At 48.0% G+C, this 19,574-nt stretch overlaps 1 protein-coding gene across 3 annotated transcripts in view; it reads left to right on the top strand.

Moving 5' to 3' along the window:
* LOC144179395 (uncharacterized) overlaps window positions 1-19,078 on the top strand; it is a 36,981-nt gene extending 17,903 nt beyond the window's left edge. For all 3 annotated transcript variants that reach the window (XM_077707731.1, XM_077707733.1, XM_077707732.1), the window contains 2 exons: window positions 7,064-7,180; window positions 17,586-19,078. In XM_077707731.1, coding sequence (XP_077563857.1) covers window positions 7,064-7,180; window positions 17,586-18,743 — 1,275 coding nt within the window. In that variant the 3' untranslated portion in view covers window positions 18,744-19,078. The remainder of the gene's footprint in view (window positions 1-7,063; window positions 7,181-17,585) is intronic.
* Window positions 19,079-19,574: the final 496 nt, after the last annotated feature.

Consider the following 19,574-nt stretch of genomic DNA (forward strand, 5'->3'; position numbering starts at 1 on the left):
AATAAACTGGTAACAGTATGTTCACTGTACATACCTCCAGACCACGGGCTTTTTACTATGGAGTTTGAAACATTAGTTGATCAGCTGCCAGAGCCGTATCTGCTAGTTGGGGATAATGCTCACCACCCACTCTGGGGTTCTGCACGCACGGATGTTAGAGGACGCCTTGTTGAAAAGTTTCTGCTATCATCTGGAGTGTGCATACTTAACAAGAGATACCCAACATATTATAACACAACACATGCCACGTACTCCTGCATAGATCTCGCCATAGCCTCTCCAGTTATGTTTCCAGCACTCCAGTGGAAGGTCATTAATAACCTGTACGTAAGTGACCACTTTCCAGTAAGCCTCAAGCTTTTAGACAATAAACAAGACAACACTCCATGCCCACAAAAGTTCAAGGAGGAGGCCGCTGACTGGAAAAAATTCAAAGAGCTCTCTGAGTGTCACTATACACTTATAGACAACCTTGGTATTGATGAAGCTGCTGAGACTCTGACCACCCATGTAATTGAAGCTGCGCTGAAGTCTATCCCCCAGACTTCTTCTAGTAGGGTTGCTAAGCCAAAACCTTGGGGGAATGATGATTGCAAGCAGGCCTGTAAGGAACAGAATAAGGCATGGGGTGTCTTCCGTAGGTGCCCAACGACTGAAAACTTGCTACTTTTCAAGCGGGCAAAGGCCAATGGCAGACGGATACGGCGTATTGCGAAAAGAGAAAGCTGGAATCGTTTTGTGTCATCAATCACATCATATATTGACACGCGGAAAGTATGGAGGAGAATTAAAGCACTCCGAGGAAGTAACACTCTTACGCACCCTTTGGTCAGCACAAGTGGAGACACTTTACAAGACCAAGCGAATGCCCTAGGCAAGCATTTTGAGTATGCATCAAGCTCAGCTCACTATTCAAATAACTTCCTGAGGCACAAGAATGCAGAGGAACGGAAGATTGTACGTGACAAACGGCAGTCTGAGGTAGGGTATAATTGCCCCTTCACTATGCAGGAGCTTAAAGTTGCGCTCACTACTTGTGGTAAATCATCACCAGGTCGAGACCGAATAACATACACCATGATTAAGCACCTGCACGACGACACGCTAGAAGCGCTCTTACTGTTGTTTAACAAGATCTGGCGTGCAGGGCAATTTCCAAAAGTGTGGAAAGAAGCTATTGTGGTGCCGATTCTAAAGGAGGGGAAAGATCCATCACTTGCAACTAGTTTCAGACCGGTCGCTTTAACCAGTTGCTTATGCAACGTCTCCGAAAAAATGATTAACCATCGCCTTATCTATTTTCTTGAGTACCATGGTATTATAGACAATCGCCAGGCAGGTTTTCGCTCTGGTAGATCTACAGCAGACCACCTAGTGGCTATTGAATCCTACATCAGGGATGCATTTGTTCATAAGCAGCATTGTTTATCAGTTTTCTTTGACCTCCAGAAAGCTTACGACACAGCCTGGCGTTACGGTATTCTTTGTGATTGCGCCGCCTTGGAGTTTGTGAAAACATGCTGAACAATTTGAAAGATTACCTTTCGGATCGCACCTTTCAGGTTAGGGTTGGAAATGTCCTCTTGAAGATGTTCGTCCAACAAAATGGAGTGCCGCAGGGTGGTGTGCTCAGCTGCACCCTTTTTATTGTTAAGATGAATTCCTTAGGAACTGCACTGCCTCGCTCCATATCCTACTCACTATATGTTGATGATGTGCACATTGCCTTTAAATCATGTAATATGTCCATTTGTGAGAGGCAAATCCAACTAGCTGCAAACAAACTTACAAAATGGGCAGATGAGAATGGCTTCTGTTTTAACCCAGAAAAAAGCACGTCTGTGGTCTTCTCTAGGCAGCGTGGTATCCACCAAGATCCTGTTATTAAGCTCAATGAAACACCCATAGCAGTAAAAAAGGAGCACAAGTTCCTGGGGGTTGTGCTTGATGACAAACTTTCATTCATTGCACACCTCAAACGCCTTAAAGTTAAATGTTTGGATACAGTCAGGATCCTGAAAGTCCTCTCACACCAGTCTTGGGGTACTGACACAAAGTGCCTATTGGCCTTATTCAATGGCCTTGTGAGGTCCCGCATCGACTACGGGTGTCTTGTTTATCAATCTGCCGCGAGAACAGCACTAAAGATGTTAGACCCTGTCTACCATCTTGGCCTTCGTCTGGCTACAGGCGCTTTCTGAACAAGCCCTGTTGTGGAAGCCAATCAGCCTGTATGTGGAAGCCAATCAGTGGTCTCTTGAAACACAGCGGAAGTACACTGGGCTGAATTATGCTCTAAAAGTGACATCCTTGACCGGACACCCGAACAGCACTCTAGGTAACCAGGCAATCAAGCTTTTTGAAAAGCGACCTGCCATGGCTGAGCCATTTCTTCTGTCGGTGAGGGCACTGGCCACAGGCCTGGGAATATCCTTCACTGACGCTCAGAAAACCAGCTTTGCTGACTTTGTCCCTCCATGGGATCTCTGCCCTATCTCTTATGATGTCTCTTTTATGAAGATTGACAAAAGAACCGCTTCAAAGAAATTAATTATGCAGCGTGTGTTTTTTTTTTTTTTTTTTTTTTTTTTTTTTGCAGAACAAGTACAGAGCATCTGAGTTCTACACAGATGCTTTCAAGTCAGCTGGTGCAGTATCATGTGCTGCACATGGTCCAAACTTTTCCACGTCAAAGACTATGCCTGAAGCCACATCTATATTCACTGCTGAAACACGCGGCCTTGTATTGGCTGTAGAATATATTATTGAGAACAATGTCCAAAAGTCAGTGATATTCACTGATTCTCAAAGTGCTGTGCAGGCTTTAGCATCAGGAAAGTTACAAAAAAATCCAGTCTTTAATCAATTGCTAAAACTACTGTGCTCAGCCCACAAACAAAAACTTGAAATCACAGTCTGTTGGGTCCCAGGTCACTGCGGCATAGCCGGAAATGAGCAAGCAGACAGGAATGCTGTAACTGCAGCTCTTCGGAGTGACCTAGATATTCAAAGCATCCCGTACGAGGATCTTAAAGCGTACGTACGTAAGAGGCTGCACGACCAATGGCAGGAAGATTGGAATAAGCAAATAGCAAACAAATTGCACATGGTAAAACCCAAGTTAGGTAGATCGATCCCTGAAAAATGGGACAGGATCACAGAGGTTACTCTCTGTAGACTGCGCATAGGCCATACCCATGCTACACATGCGTACCTATTGAAAGGAACAAAACAGCCACGCTGCTTGAGGTGTGGAGGTTCGCTATCAGTCATTCACGTACTGGTAGAATGCAAACTACTTGAACCGCAAAGAAAGTTTCATTTTCCAGAATTGTACACACACATGATCCCTCAACACCCATCGCTGTTTTTATCAGACGAGCCACTTTTCTCTGTGAACCGTGTTTTTAACTACCTCTCAGACGTAGATTTTTTAAGGTATGTGTCATATCACCCGTGAGCCGAGCCACCATCGCACGCTAGAACCCGGTAGGGCCACTCATTGCTACCGCAAAGACGGTGGCAAGGGGTGCACATTGAAAATTCCTGTCGTAGTGACAAATGTTTTTACTTGGCCCTCTACACCAATTCTTTTTTTAACAGAAATTTGAGATGCGTTTTATTATATATTCTGTACTTTATATTCCCACTTGAATAAGCCTCACCATAGTACTGGCGCTCTTTGGCCTTGATGCACTTGCGCCAAGAAAACCTAACATCATCATCATAGTGCAAAAAATATTTAGACGAAAGACATGAAGACCAGAAATGAGAACCTATCGTCCACGTCCGTCGTCCAGATATTTAGCATGCCTAAAGGTGTCGATGATGGAGTTCCAACTAGCTCGAACCCACACGTTATGATGGATAACGTGTGGCCACAGCTGCCTCATGTGGACACCGAACCGAACAAAAAGCTTCCCTCATTGGGTGGTCTAAACTGTTTGCAAGTATGCATGCTACCATTAGAAGGGTTAACCGCCGTCAATGTGGTGTCCGTGCCGCCGGGGTTCATGGGTGGCTTTTGCGAAGCCATGGGTTCAAACAAATATGGAGCTGCCCCCAGCTCCTCATTCCTCAATAAAAAAGGGTTGTGTGCATCTTCCATGTTTCTTTGGCCTGGATCTAAACGTTTTCGCACGGCCCTTGTACACCGAGCGGCCGGCGCGCCGCTGACACTTCCGAATATGACGTCTCCGACCGCCCGCCAATCGCGAAAGGCTGCCAGAGCTCAGCTCGTGCCCTCTGGCAGGGGTCATTTATTTTGGCAAAAAAAAGCGCTTTGCCTTCACTTACGCATCAAATAAACACGTTTTTTAAATTCAGCGTGGTGAAAATCATAAAGTACTGCGCTTAACTAATTTTTTTCGAAAAGTGCTTCACCAGCCCTTTAAGGTGGGATTTGGATCAACCCAGATTGATTGGGGCAACGAGCGAAGCATTGCCATAGGTGCGCGCTACCAATCGCCCCGACAAAACGTAGCATTGGGAGCATGCTTCACAGCGTTACATGCAAACATACATAAGCATGTACAGGGTAGACCACTTACAATGCATGTTGCGGGAGCTGCAGAAATCTGCACTATAAGGAGCACCGCACTATAAACAAGACATGCGCATATCCAACCACATGTCAATCTACCTTTCAGTCATTCCTTGTGTATCATCACTCAGACGAAGGCCTTTCAAAAACAGAGGCGTGGTCTTCATTTCGTCTTAATTTTTTTTCCCTATGAGCCGTTGCTGCATGTTCTAACAAACCGCGAGTGGGGCTTTAACTTCCTTTGTGTTCGTGTTTTGAGGGAGCACGGCTGGGTGTCTTGGCGTCTGTGAACGGATGTCGCGGGACAACGCGAGAAGAATGCAAGCTGGACTTCTTTTTCACCCCACCTTGTGTCCACAGTGCTGATGGCGATTGCTTGTTAACACAACATACAGGTTGTGGAAACCGCATGTGCAGTGAGGGGGGTCTTAAAGGATGGGTGGCTCGCTATCTTCTGAGGTGCATCAAGCAAGGGCAGTTGTGGTTATCACGTGTGTGCAAACGGAACATGCGAGCTAAAAGGGTGCCTATTTTTTCCTTTTCTATGTTGAAGTTAACTTTTCGTTACGGCGGAAAAACGGCAGATTTTGAGTGCTTCCACAAAACTATTTCTTTCTCTTGAGCTAGTGGACACACTTAGCATTGCTATGCATGGAATTGTAGCTTATAGATTGCTCTTACAAACACATAATGGCAGTTTTGTGAAAGGTACAATTACTTACACTTTATTAGTCAAATATGCAGAAAAAATGCACAAAAAAGTATACACGCAACATATATAGCCGATTGTAATGAGCCTAAAAATTATTTTTAGGAATTCTAAGATATACAAATTGTTTCTACATTTCTTGGCTATGGTTCAGTATATATATCAACGCTGTACACCAAGTTTTGTATTTTTGTGGGTCCGTCAACCTAGCGGAACTGGCGGCTGTGCCACTCGAGTGTAAGTCGGTCATGCATCCAAGCCCACTTTTTCGTGTTCTGGCACAAAATCCTTTTCACTGTAGTGGTAAAAAACCAGAAAAAAAAAACCAGCGCTCTTGAGAAGTGCCGCGCATCGCTCCGTAGCGGTAATCTGACACGAGTGCCAGGCTATCATGAAGGTTATAATGCGATATGACGCGCCGCATTTGGCAAAATATCCCCACCGCGTGTTGTCCAGGCCTTACACATCAATATGTAAAGCCGCAGTCGTCAGATAGGAAGCCCGTTTTGTTTACAAATACAGCCCAAATACAGCGGACGTGGTTTTCACACAACTCGCCACTATCACGGGTTCAAATTTCGCTTTTGGCGCGGTCTCTGCACGCGAAATATCATCAAAACATAATAAAATAAAAAAATGGGTTGTCAATGAATATGCCAGATGGCGTATGTTGTCCTCCAGGCGCCGTTTCTAGCTTTCGCGGGACGTTTGAAATCATCAGAACTCCGTGTCCGATGGACGCCGTTTTCACGCAACTCACCACTATCGCGGGTTCAAATTTCACTCTTGGCGCGGTCTCTGCACGCGAAATATCAACAAAACATAATAAAATCGAAAAATGAGTTGTCAATAAATACGCCAGATGGCGTTAGTTGTCTGTCAGGCGGCGTTTTTAGCTTTCGCGGGACGTTTGAAATCATCGGAACTCCGTGTCCGATGGCCTATGGCGCCGTAATGAAAGAGTTGAAGGAGAGCAGGGAGTGCGTGCGGCCTCACATGGCTGATTCCGTCTTTTTGGTCTTTCTCACAACTCACACTGATGCCCCAGCTGTGCCAGCCAATCAGTGGATTACAAAAAAACTGCACTATAAGCAGTATTATGCTTTGGGCAACCGTGTTTTAAGCAGCATGCTTATGCACTGAGCTCTCTGGGAGGCATACTGGTGGTCACAAAAACCCGCGCTATATCCAGCCCTGCAGTGTAAGCGGTAACGTTATAGATGGTCTAAACTGTACATACAAGTATATGTCTGCTGTTTGCGTATGGTGCCTATATGGTGGTGGAAAAGTACAAACATTTTGTGCACAGCACTTCGTCATGTCAAGCCCAAAGTATGCATGGTGCCTATATGGTGGTGGCAAAGTACAAACATTTTGTGCGCAGCACTTCGTCATGTCAAGCCCAAAGTATGCATACCCGTGCCTCTGCTGTGTGTCTGGGTTTTTCAAATATCAGGTGCAGTGCAATGTTTATGCCCTTATAAGCTGCGCTGAGGGTATGTAGGTTACACATACGCATTTTTAGTCGAGATTTCGGCGCACATTAAAGATTCCCAGGTGGTCAAAATTAATCCGGAGCCCTCCACTACAGCGCGCCTCATTGCCTGCTTTGCGTCGGCGCGCTAAACCCTGCAATCAATCAATTAATCTTCGCAGAGAGGAGCGTAAATGCTTGCAGGGGAGCACATGAAGGGACAGCGCGAGTTCCTCCCACCAACTGAATGCTTCCAGCATGGCTGAGCCATTTGGGTTGGAAGCCTGGGAATGCAGCGTTTATCTCATTGTATGCTCTATTTCTGTTTCCCTCCCAGGAAGGCGATGGGGAAGGAGCTCCCCCGAACCAGGTGGTGTCCGTGTACGTGATGGACGAGGTCTGCGAGGACCCTGTCAGCGCCATGGTGCAGGCGGAGTGCGTTCAAGGACGGACGGTGGGTGGGCCCTGTCACACTGGAGGCACTCAAAGATCAGTCTTGTTCGTTTGTTTTAGACAGCACATGTCCAGAAGCAGCACACATACTATGGGGTTCACACTTAGAGGGGACACAGGAGCACATGGCTGCAGCTAATAACAGAGCATGCTAACGGCGCCATGCTGAAACTGCACATCGGAGAGTACACACTCACTGACCGTGCACATCATGTCGTCGGGGTGGCCACACACCATCTGCTACTGGCGTGCTTCCAACACTAAAGAGCTGTAGACATCGCCAGGGCCATGGGCGATGAGAACCAATCCTGCGGTGCTGCAATCATTTAGTGATTCGTGGTTCATCAGTGGTTGATGCAGTGAAGCGAGAGCAGACTGCTGTTAATTCTTACAACGGGTGTCATCACATTGCAGCCCGAGCTGTCACCACAGTCTGCGGAACACTCAAGCAACCTGGTTTAAAGTTGGAGAGACCTACTACAGTTCAGTTTCTTGAGCACGGCATTGATAGCAAAGGAACATCGCTGACACTCTCGCAGCTCGCTCAGTATCAATAAATTTTGGCCTGATTGTTTTTGATTTTAATAAGTGCAGAAAATAAACAGCAGAATAAGAAATGTGCTTTATTGGGGCCTGTTCCCGCGGTAGGTGCTAGCAGGTGCCGTGCGCAATTAAAGCAGAAACAAGCGCAATATTTCCTAAGGGTGATGGCCGGTGGAAAGGTTGCCTGCTGCTTTAGCACTGGAAGCACACAAGCAGCAGACGGCGTTAAGTGTGAACCGCATAGTACATTTGGGTGCATGCCTCCTGCACCCAAACTTGGAGCTGTGTTTAGCATTTTTATATCAAACACGGATGTATCGAACTATGGCGTATGTAAAACATTTGCCAAATTGTTGTTTGATTTGCGCGTATTCTGGAGTTAAATTGAACTTTGTCGGCCATGTAATGGAAACGCTGCATTCAGCAGCCCATGATGGCAGGCGGCGAACTTTCAACCAGTACACTCTGAACAGCGGTGGGGCAAAAGGCATTTGTGACTTTTGCAGGTGCATGTCACAGTGCCGTGAGCGCCATCTTGACTGGGCGGCATGTACCAGCGGCAGTCGTAGCTATCATGATGTCTCGTGTCACTGCACGAATCGCTTGCAACATCAAAAACCTTGTAAGTCTCTCCAACTCACTGTGGCATGCGGTGGTGACATTTGCAACAAAACGATTACCATATTTATTCGGTTATAAGGTGACCACGATTATAAGGCGAGGGTGCAGTTCGGAGAGTAAAAAAAACGCCATACATATATATACAATGGAGAGCACTTATAACGTATGCCGCGGGAGTCGCAAAAATCCGCGCTATAAGCGGTACCGCACTATAACCAAAACATGCACGAATACTACCACATCGCAACCTACCTCTCAAGTCATCCTTTATTTATCATCACTCAAACACATGGCACTTAAAGCAAAGGCACGGTCTTTATTTTGTTTTTTGTTTTTTTTTTTTCACATCAGCCGCTGCTGCAGGGTCTTACGAACAGCGAGCGTGGATTTAACTTCCGTTGTGTTTATGTATTGAGGACCGTGGCTGCGTTTTTAGTGTCTATGAACAGACACCACGGAACGTGATACCGTATTTACTCGCGTAATTTGCACACTTTTTTTCGCGAATTTAGGGCCTTATAAAGGGGGTGCGCAAATTATGCGGGTATATTGCGAAAAGTCCAAAATAACGTGTAAACGGTCCTAACGCGGACTATATAAATAAGAGAAAATAGAGTATGATAGCAAAAGCGAACGATACTCGTTTATTTAAACGCGTACACAGTCAAAAGTACACAGAAAAGTAGTTGAAAGTACACAGTCAAAAGTACCTAGAAAAGTCCAGTCTGGTTGTGGTCTAGTCGGAATCGCTCGCCGAGAAATCCAACTCCGAGTCGTCGTCACGGCCGCCATCAATGCCCTCCCAGAGCGCATCGTCCTCAGTTCCGTCGAGTGCATTCGACAGCCCCGTCTTTTTGAAGCTGTGCCCCACGATGCTGGGTGAGACCATGTCCCACGCTGCCACGATCCACTCGCAGACAGTCTCCAGTGGCGGTCGCTTTATTCTCCCAGTGGGAGTGAGACCGTGCTCTCCGCTGGCCATCCACTCGATGTACATCTTGCGCACGTAGTCCTTGAAGGGTTTGTTGACCGACACATCCAAGGGCTGCAGGACGCACAACTTCTCCTTCACACTCTCCACAAGATGCCCTTTGAAGCTGTCGAGCTTCAACAGCGATGGCAGTCGCAGCAAAGCCCCCGGTCTCTTGCCCCAGACAGTGTCGATCCAGTCCTGCATCAGCTCCTCGTTCATCCACCCGTTTTCTTGAGCACGGATGTGAATGCGGGACCCCAGCTTCATTTTGGGCACTCTCTTCCTCTTGAAGATGACGAAGGGCGGGAGTTTGCGGCCATCCGCTTTCACGGCAAGCATCACCGTGCAGCGTTGTTTTTCGCAGCCAGTGGTCTTGATGGGCTCAGACGAGACGCCTTTCTCGCTCACTGTGGTGTTGGGCGGCATGTCGAATGTCTGTGGCGTTTCGTCAGCGTTCCCAATCTGGGACATGATGAAGTTCCCCGTTTGGCGTAATCCAATCACGAAGCGGTGAAACAACACAATTTTCTCCTCGTAGTCCTGCGGTAACCGCTGGCAAAGGGTCGTTCTCCGTCTGAGAGACAGTTTGGTGGCGTCTCATGAAGTGCGTCACCCAGCCTCTGCTCGCCTTGAATGCCGCAGCAGGGATCCCTTTCTCGTGCGCAATCTTCCTTGCTTCAAACTGTAGCATCTCGCACGACACGGCAAGACAGGACGACCTCATCTGTCGAACACACTTCAACAGCTCTTCTTCCACGGCAGGAAACTTTCCTTGCTTTGGTCCCCGAAACGCCCTCCTTCCAGGTTTGGTATTTTGGAGGGAACTCTTCTGCTTCTTCTAATACCGCATGTGGCTCTCGTTCACGTTGAAGTGCTTTGCGGCAGCACGGTTCCCTTTTTTCTCAGCAAACTCAATGACAGTGAGTTTGAATTTCGCCGCATAGTTATTGTAGCCCATCGCTACTGTAGCAAAAGGTGACTGACTGACGGCGACGGCAAAACGTGAACACAAAGGGAGGATTCTGTCGCAGCGCGCACGCAGGAAAGAGGCAGAGGATTCTCTCGCAGCACGAACGCAGGAAAGAAGAGGCGGCAAGGCGACACCGCGGCAGGGCTGATACGCGCTCTCACGCCTCTGATGCAGAAATTAGTGCTTCCGACTCCACGTCTGCCTTTGTGTGTGTTGTGTGCGAGTTCTCACGGTGCAAAAGAAAGGAAAGGAGGAGGAAGGCACACACTCGAGCAGTTTCGACTCCCAGCGGAAGGACGAGAGGAAGGGTGTGCATGTGTCGGGAAGGGCAGAGCAGGGGAATGTAGCCGGGTAGGGCGCCTGGATGTTCCTCCTCGCCTGTGCTTCGTCACGGAGGGGCGGAGTGGAGGCGCACCCAGACACGGAGAAGGGAAGAAGTGAGAAAAGAATGAAGGGACTATTGGCGCGCTACTACTCTCCCATGGGAGACTACTCTCCCATGCGCCATGCCGCCGTCCAAAGTGTGCTTGTTTGTGCGCACGTGCCAATGGGTTCTCTTGGGCGAGACAGGGAGCGCAAAATATGTGAGTAAAATTTTTTTTTCTCTAAACTTGGAAAAAAACTTAAGGGTGCGCAAATTATGCGAGTAAAGACGGTAAGAACGCCAGCAGGATTTTTTTTTTTTAACCCCACCTTGTGTTCACGACGCCAAAGGCGGCTGCTTATCAGCGCAGCATACTGGTGGTGGAAATCTTCGGCTTCGCGCGGCTTGCTTGTTCGAAAAGAGCGGTGGCTTATCTGCACAACGTTCTAAAGCGTGAACTGCATGGAGCGATTTCTTCTTGCGAAAACATGCAGTGCACGCCGCAGGTGACGCCATCCCGCTTACAACTTCCGTGGTGTGCGGCGCGGTAAGAGGCGGCAACATGGCGTCAGCCCCTGGCCGTGAAGTGGTGCCGGCAGCTCCAGCGACCGTTTCTAACCGCTCGCTGAAATGCTGCACGAAGCGCCAGCGAGGATGCCCACACAAGAAAAGAGCCGATAATATGGGTGAAAAGAGGAATATAAACTGCTATTCAAGTTGCTTGTGAAAGCGCCCATCAAAAAACATCGCGGTGGTAGGCCTAAACGTCTCTGGCGCGGCCGGCCGGCTGGTCGGAGCGTTTTGGATCTCCAGCCATTAGGTGTGCGTCTCCCCATTGGTGCAACATCATCATCATCAGCAGCAGCAAGTCGTCAGGCTCTTCCAACTACCACGCGAAGAAACCACCGCGAGCCAAAATCGTCGATGCGAGCGTGAAAGAAATGCACATGCAACGCCGACGTGCACGAATTGTGTGCGAAAACGGGCCATGCGGTCCACGCTTAATAGAAACAACTTGTCGCACGGGGACGGGGATGGGGGTCGCTTTTTTTTAGGTGCGTCAAGCAAGGTCAGTTGTGGTTATCACGTACGAGTGAACTAATGGGTGCCTATTGTTTTCTTGTGTCAAAGTTAGAGGAAAGCAAGGGGTGCACGCTGCATCAGATGGCCGATTTCGTCCTTTCGTTTTTCTTTTGCTACCCTAAAACGATGCCCCAACTGCGCCGGTCGATCAGCAGTCCCACCAAAAAACCGCACTATAAACGGTATTGTGCTTCGTCCAACCGCATTCTAAGTGGTATGCTTATGCATTGAGTTCTATGGGAGGTGAACCGGTGGTCACAAAAACCCGCATTATATCTGGTCTCGCACTATAAGCGGTTACGTTATAAATGGTCTACTCTGTGTGTGTGTGTGTGTGTGTGTGTGTGTGAGTGAGTGCACGCACACGCACGCGTGCGCACACACACACACACACACACACACTGAGCTTCAAATTTAAGGCGGGGTATGACTTTAAGACTACGGATTATGGAAAAAACCTCGCGTTATATTCGAATAAATACGGTATTTGTGGTGTGGAAAAAAAAGGGAAGCTTTAACGCTGCCAATGCATGCAGTGCACTCAGAGGCACCTGGAGTACATCGCTGAAAGTGAAAAGTGACATCGAGGCATGGAGCAAGAATATATATATACAGGGGGCAAAATGGCCCATTGCACAACCGCAGTCGAGTGACCAGATAATGTCACAATGAAAGCCAATGTGGACTACAAAGCTTTATAGCTGCGACGTCGAAGGAGAGGGTAGCAGCACCTGATATGCGAAATGGTGGTGCCCTGAATTCATTCGGGGGTTGCACTGTGAAATGCCGGTCGTGGCAGCCGTGCGGTTTCTTCTGCCGCGACAGATGCCGCCAGATTAACCTTGGCCATGTGCTTGTGACATTACCTGATTGATGTAGGAAGCGGCCTTTTCCCTCTTGTCTTGTTCGGGCTCCATGTGTCAAGGCCAAGGCAGCACAGAGCAAGCACACTGACACGCCGTGTTGAAGCACAGGCTTGTGAAGACTTAAAATAACCACAGCACAAGGAAGGGGTTCCCAGACCAGACCATGCAACGGAGCAGTCCGTTTCATTTGCAAAACTCCAAAAGAGAACCTCCTGCATGCTTATTTGGAGGACATCATATTTCTCACCGGGCACTGGATCACTCGGAGAGACACTGTGCGCCTAGTCCTGCAGTTTTTGAAGGAGGCAAGCCGATGTGAAGTTTGGTGATTTTCTGCATGAGTAAAATCTCGATGATACGATTCTCGCGGGACCACGAAAAATATTCCTGTCATACGAAATTCGTGCGAACCAACGCAGACCAAAAAATTGAGCACTAAAAAAGTCTTCGTTTATTTCTTTTCTTACTTTCGCGTGAACAAATCCATGACGTTTTTCTGCTTTTTTTTAACCTGCATGTTGCCAAGCGGTCCTTTCTGGACTTTCGTCTCCTCACTCGCGGTTCCCATGGAGCGTTTTTGCATGCGATTCATGCGTGTCGTCGTTGCGTGGGCAATTCTGCAGCTGCGGCCGCCTGGGTCAGAAAATGAAGCGTGACGCACGTGGCAGTGGGAAGAGCGTGACGATTTGTGCCAGTGCAGAGGCGTGCGCCTCATGGCAGCAGTTTCGAAACGCTTGATACAGCCAGCTGGCTCCGCCGGAGATGTTTAGGCTTAGCACCCCAGCAGATATTTCATGGGTGCTTTCACTAGCGGCACGGATGATGTTTTATAGCACCGTTTTCGCCCACATTATTAGCTCACTTACCGCACATAAAACTTTGTGTTTGCCTTGAGCGGCATTTTAAAGAGTGGTTAGAAGCGGTCGCTTGAGCGCCCCACAGCATTTTGCAACCGAAGCCGCCGCCATGTTGCCGCGGCCGGCCGCACCCGCGCTATGTGCGGGTGGTTTCGCGGCGGCGTCAGCGCGCCTGTGGAGTGCGCGGTTAAAGATCGATCTATTATTATTTAAATTAAAATTAGAGATCGATCGATTATTATTCTGCATGACACGGGAGGCAGTGCGGGGGGATTGGGGAACGCAATTTGGTGCACGCGGAGAAGCTCACAACCAGAAGAAGCGCAGTGTGTTTGGCCGATGGGACGGTCCACAGGCTACCCAAAGCCAAAATTAGTCTCGACGCAACATATTTCAGTGATTAGGTTAATTAAGGCGCTGTGTATGTCCATGCTTGAAGTGAAAATGGTGGTGAACAATCACCCTCTGAGGCTTTGGCAAGTGTTGTCTGCCTTTGGAGTGGAAACGTCAGGTCGCAACCCCGCCACCTGCAGCTTGTCCAACACCCTTGCCATATGCACGGACAGCATCTGCATAAAGAGAGCAGGGCCAATTTGCCAGCCATGCAGCCGTTTGTTGTGACAAAATTGTAAGGTTTCTCACGGGGCCATTGGACGTAGGGATTCAGTGAGGTGAGAATTACTTTCAAGTGCTTAAAGACTTGACGCTTAACTGGTTTAACCCTTTCGCTGTCACTGACGTACCGGTACGTTCTCGCATTCCCCCTCCGCAGTGTCACTGACCTACCGGTATGTTCTCCATTGTGCATTCAAAAATTCGCACCATAGTGCAAAGCGGGCGCACCTGGACTGTTTGTACCATCTGTTGAATCTTTCTAGTAGCTCGTATTTTCATCACTTGCTAGCTCTCTCTACTATAGTATATTGAAGAGTACTGAGCGACCGCGCCCGCTATTCGTTGCTGGGGGCCTTGGTGGCTCCGCGTGCTGTACTCTGTCAGGATGAGGGACCATGCGGCTCGCGTGCTATTACGGTTTCAAGGGTTGTTGTGCCATCCGCAAGGGGTTTCTAGGTTTATTTTTTTTATTGCGTTCATGCATCTGCTACGGTGCACCAGGTTGTGCCGTTGCCTCTCCAATAGACCGAAACATGACTCAATTGTGGCTTTCATTCGCTCATTTCTGTGCGTTGTGTGGGCTGCTGAAAATGCTCCCTCTATGCACGTAGTTACTTTCTGGTGGCTGACCGCGTGGAGCCTTCGGCTGCGGGCAGGAGCAGTGGTTCTTCAATTCCGATCTGAATACAAGCGGAGCTCGGATTCTCATTCTGGGAGTTTCTCACCCGAGGAAGGTGTGCGAGTTCCACAGCGTCAGATTCTGATGTTCAAACGGTGGGGTCGTCGTCCCGGAAGCATCACGGCAATCTGAAGATACTATCTGGAAGAAAGACGATTTCTCACCCACGCTCTTTTTTTTTTTCAACGCGTTATGCTCTGGACTGTATCATAGTCAAAAAATGAAAGCCGTTCCACTCAATGTGAAAGCTGTCGGAAGTGCAGAGCAGTGATTCGCCATAATGGGCTGTACCGCCGTGATCCGCTCACTGCTACTACCACCCAGTGCAATTCAAATTTCCCACCTTCGCAGTGCTCGCGCGCCCCTGCCTGAAACTGCGCCAGCGGGAGTTCTGTTCTCTTTGCGCTTTTCTTCCCACACGTGCCGGTGTTGCACTGCCACATTTTGCGTTTAAAAACCAACCCAACGGGCGTCCTTAACTAAAGGAATGCGGGCACTGCCGGTTGATTACGTATATTTTTCCTCAGATGTACCTATAGTTTTCTTTGCGTTAAACAATGGGAAGGTGTATGACAAGCGCCAGCGTTTCACAAGTTTTGAACGCTTATGACTAAATTGCTTGGCTGCCGAAGCCTATGGGGTACGCCGTGAACAGCAGCGTTACCCCGGGACGCCGCCTTGGTACAAGTTTTGAACGCTTATGACTAAATTGCTTGGCTTCTGAAGCCTATGGGGTACGCCGTGAACAGCAGCGTTACCCCGGGACGCTGCCTTGGTGCTCTATATACTTGGGTCGAGCGAGTGAGCTAGGACGACAAGGCGAGTGCCTAAAGTGCTGTGCGTTTAATAAATCACTGTGTTCCTTCCCTGATATTTCTGAAACCAAGCAGTCACTGGGGGTGCGTCACGGCCAGAAACACCTGACAGAAACACACTGACAGATAATAGTAAACACTTATGAGAGATTGCAGATTCTGTCTTGATAGGCCGAAAGGGTTAAGGCCGATAGTGGAATCTGTCTGCTGGGAATAAAGACTTCCTGCATGTTGGTCACAGTGCCTGGAGGCTCTTTTAAAGGTGCCATGTAGACAAAATAGTACAACTTCGTTCAATTTAATAGAACTAGCTTTTCATTAATTACTCGCCCAGCTTCATTCCAGCCCCGGAAGAAGCTTTTTAACCAAAAAAAATGTGAGGATAATTGGAAAACTTTCAAATTTACCACTCTGTGACGTCATATGGGCACGAGTGACCTAATGTAGGCTAGAAATAAAAACATAGGGATCAGTGTGGTAGTTGCACAGCAGCATTGCAGTGGTACGCTCAGATGGAACTGTAAGCCCTGGTACGATTACCCAGTCTTGTTTCTTGCCACTGGCTCAAGTCAGCGGCGGCCAGTCGCACAAACAAGACCCTGTTCCAGAGAATTCGCCGAAGAGTGGCCAGGGTGTCACCATCGCTTCAGCTGTTTTCCGTGATGTCTCGATCATTTGTTGGCAGTTTGCGATAAAAATTGGTGTCGTCGTTATCAGGTCAGAGCAGTCGTCCTAATGAACCAAACTTGTGATTTGTCTTCGTGGCGCCTTTAATTATGGTGGGACATTGCTCTCGAAACAGCTTCTTTTAGTTTTGAAGTGAGCTCTGTGAAACTTGTCAGGCTTGCTGCTTTTTCTCCACTGATTTCAAATATGCCGTAATTTTTCGAGTCGTTCAATTGCTTCCCAAGATAATTGGAGATAATTGGCCATTTTTGGAGGAACAATGGACAAAACAGTGTGAGTCCTAAACTGTAACCTTTATATTTTCGAATACTATGAACCCCGGTGAGTGCAATAAGAGAATCGGTTTTTTGATGCACTGCTTGGGACTAATTTTACAGCTCATTAAACTCCAGTTGCACCGGTGTCAAGGAACCATTTCACAGGCCCATTTCAAACACCAAAGTTTAATGAGCTGTAAAATTAGTCCCAAGCAGTGCATCAAAAAACCGATTCTCTTATTGCACTCACCGGGGTTCATAGTACTGGAAAATATAAAGGTTACAGTTTTATGACTCACACTGTTTTGTCCATTGTTCCTCCAAAAATGACCAATTAGTATCTCCACTTATCTTGGGAAGCAATTGAACAACTCGAAAAATTATGGCATATTTGAAATCAGTGGGGAAAAAGCAGCAAGACTGACAAGTTTTACAGAGCTCACTTCAAAATTAAAAGAAGCTGTTTTAAGAGCAGTGTCCCACCATAAGCAAAGCATGGAGGTTGCGAGTAAACCAGGAAACATACTGACCTCACTGAGCCCACCCTGAAACAGAGCAACTTGGCAGCACTCACGAAACGCATAAGCTGTCCCATAGCAGGCCAATGAGCGATAGTCATCCAGGGCTATTAGGGGTTGCATTTTTGGGTAATAGTAAACACTTATAAAAGATTGTAGAATCTGTCTTGATACAGCACTTGATGCCAGGTTGGAGGCGCAGTAATGAATGTGCACTGTCAATAGGCAGGTATTGGATGTTGAGACCATGACTTCATGTAGCGCAAAAAAAAACGGGCAAGGACAGAGGGAGGCGACGGGCACAGGCACTAACTTCCAACTAAGCTTTATTGAAAAAAAAAATGCGTGAATTTAAACACTGAGGCTGGACATTATCGTAAACAAACAAACATCAAAAAGAACAGAACAGAAGCAAAGCATCATAAAATTTGCGCACAAAATTATTTGATTTGAAACGGTACATAACGGTCATGTTTTATTGTAGTCATTCATATCGGGCAGTTCTGACTTTTTTGGCTGTTTGCAGAGTCAAGTTAACCCAGGGTTGTTATTTTTCAGGTGTACGGTGGCACTCCAAGTCGAACCCGGAAGCTTCCAAGTGCACCGGTCTCACTTTCAGACCGAGAGCAGTCGATCGCGAGCTTGCTTGCAAGCATGAGCACCGATTGCTTCGCGACGGCTGACATAGGCGTCCAGGCAGGCACTGCAAAGGAAACCAAGGCAACTCAAGTGGCAGTTCGCTTGACAAGAGAGAAGACAGTTCAAGTCGGTCTCCCTTTACCAAATCGCCCAACCGAAGACAAGGCAGTTCTGGTCAACACCGAAGTGTTCATTCCCAAGTTTGTGGACAACTTGAATGACCGCAACGTCAGGTACTTCACGGGGCTGCCATCACTGAAATTTCTCAAAGCGCTCGCTCTCTGCTACCAGAACACCCAGCCGGTGTCCGCAAGGCGCCACTTCAATTGCGTGGAGCGAATCGTCTTGGTGCTGATGAAGCTGAGGCACAATTACAACAATGCGCTCCTGACAGCCCTTTTCAATTGCTCTGTCTCAAGCTGCACCATCATGGCGGCACAGGCCATTCCGGTTCTCGCCGAGATCTTCAGGCCCCTGGTGTACCTGCCGCCGAGGGAAGAGACCACAAAGAGCACGCCAAAGTTCTTCAAGGAACTCAGTAATGTTCGCGTGATCATCGGTTGCATGCAGATACCGCTGTCTCAGCCGGACTCGCTGTCGGCTGCGTTTCACTCTCACTCCGTAGACAGGAAAGAGTTGACGGCTAAGTACCTGATTGCCGTGACGACGAGCGGCCTAATCGCACACGTCAGCCGAGGTTATGGGGGCCGGACGTCTGACGGTGAGGTGTTCGAGCGCAGCGGGCTGATTGAACTGCTGGATGCAGGTTCGGATGCCATAATGGCGGACCCTTCCTTCGCCATTGATGAGCTCTGTGAAGGGCGCGACATTGAAGTCGTGCGGCCAACCCGCAGAATATACCCAAAACGACGCGAGGGCGACGCTCCCACCCAAACGTACCAGATTTTGTCGACTAGGGTGCACGTCGAACGGGTTGCGCACGTCGTGAAGCAGTTCAAGATTTTGTCAGCCGGGGTGCCGCAGACAATGGTTGGAGGCCTGGATGAAATAATGATCGTGGCTGCCGGTATTGCAAACCTCTCTGATCCAATGATAGGACCTCACTTTTTTGTGTAAATGCGGCAGCGCTACACTATCTCTGCGTAGTTTGTTTCGTGCGATATTTTTGTACTGTGCTGGTGCACTAGTACGATATTTACGTGTATATTTGGCAAGAGCAGTGTGAGAACAGTCATGTTTTCTGTAGAGTTGTGTGGAACTTTTGACCACTTTGTGCTTCAGACGTTGCAAAATGGCAGTGATGTTTTGTCTGTATTGAAAGTCCTAACTGTTCAAGGGTAAGCTAACAAGGATCTGTTTGTGAGCGGTGCGCATGCCATGAGGCTTAAACATGTTGTTTCGTGTACATAAAGATGCAGTGTGACGTGTGAGAGCATTCTTTTTTCTCTGGACGAACCAGTGCCTTGTGTGATGTCCCACTTTTGCTAATCTCAATGCAAAAGCATTAAGCCTTTGTCCGGCGTCTGTTGCAGTGAAATGGCTCCTAAAATGGCTGACATCAGAGAGAGAATTAATGACAAGTAGCTGAATTCTAGTCCAAACAGACGGGACATGAAGCCTGATAGGATTGATAATTCGATGGAGGATGACATTTGGAAATGTGGTGACGAAGAATGCATTTGGACAGAGCCAGATAGGAGCAGATTGGAACTAGGGGCCTTTACCCTGCAGTGGATGTAAATGGGCTGACGATTATGGTGACAAATCAACTTGGAAAGGAAACAAGAAAAATGTGGGACTGTATAAGCGAATTTAGGGTGTAATGTGAGTTGATCACGCATCCCCCAACACTACTTCGCCTCCTTGACGCTAGCTGGCCTATGATGTACCTAGTGAATGTGCTGTGGCCTCGATCGCCGCAGGCAGATACCCATGCATGGCACATAC

This window comes from Haemaphysalis longicornis, unplaced genomic scaffold, assembly GCF_048455015.1.
Source record: "Haemaphysalis longicornis isolate Haplotype H1 unplaced genomic scaffold, Haemaphysalis longicornis Haplotype H1 scaffold_4, whole genome shotgun sequence".
NCBI classification, from domain to species: domain Eukaryota; kingdom Metazoa; phylum Arthropoda; class Arachnida; order Ixodida; family Ixodidae; genus Haemaphysalis; species Haemaphysalis longicornis.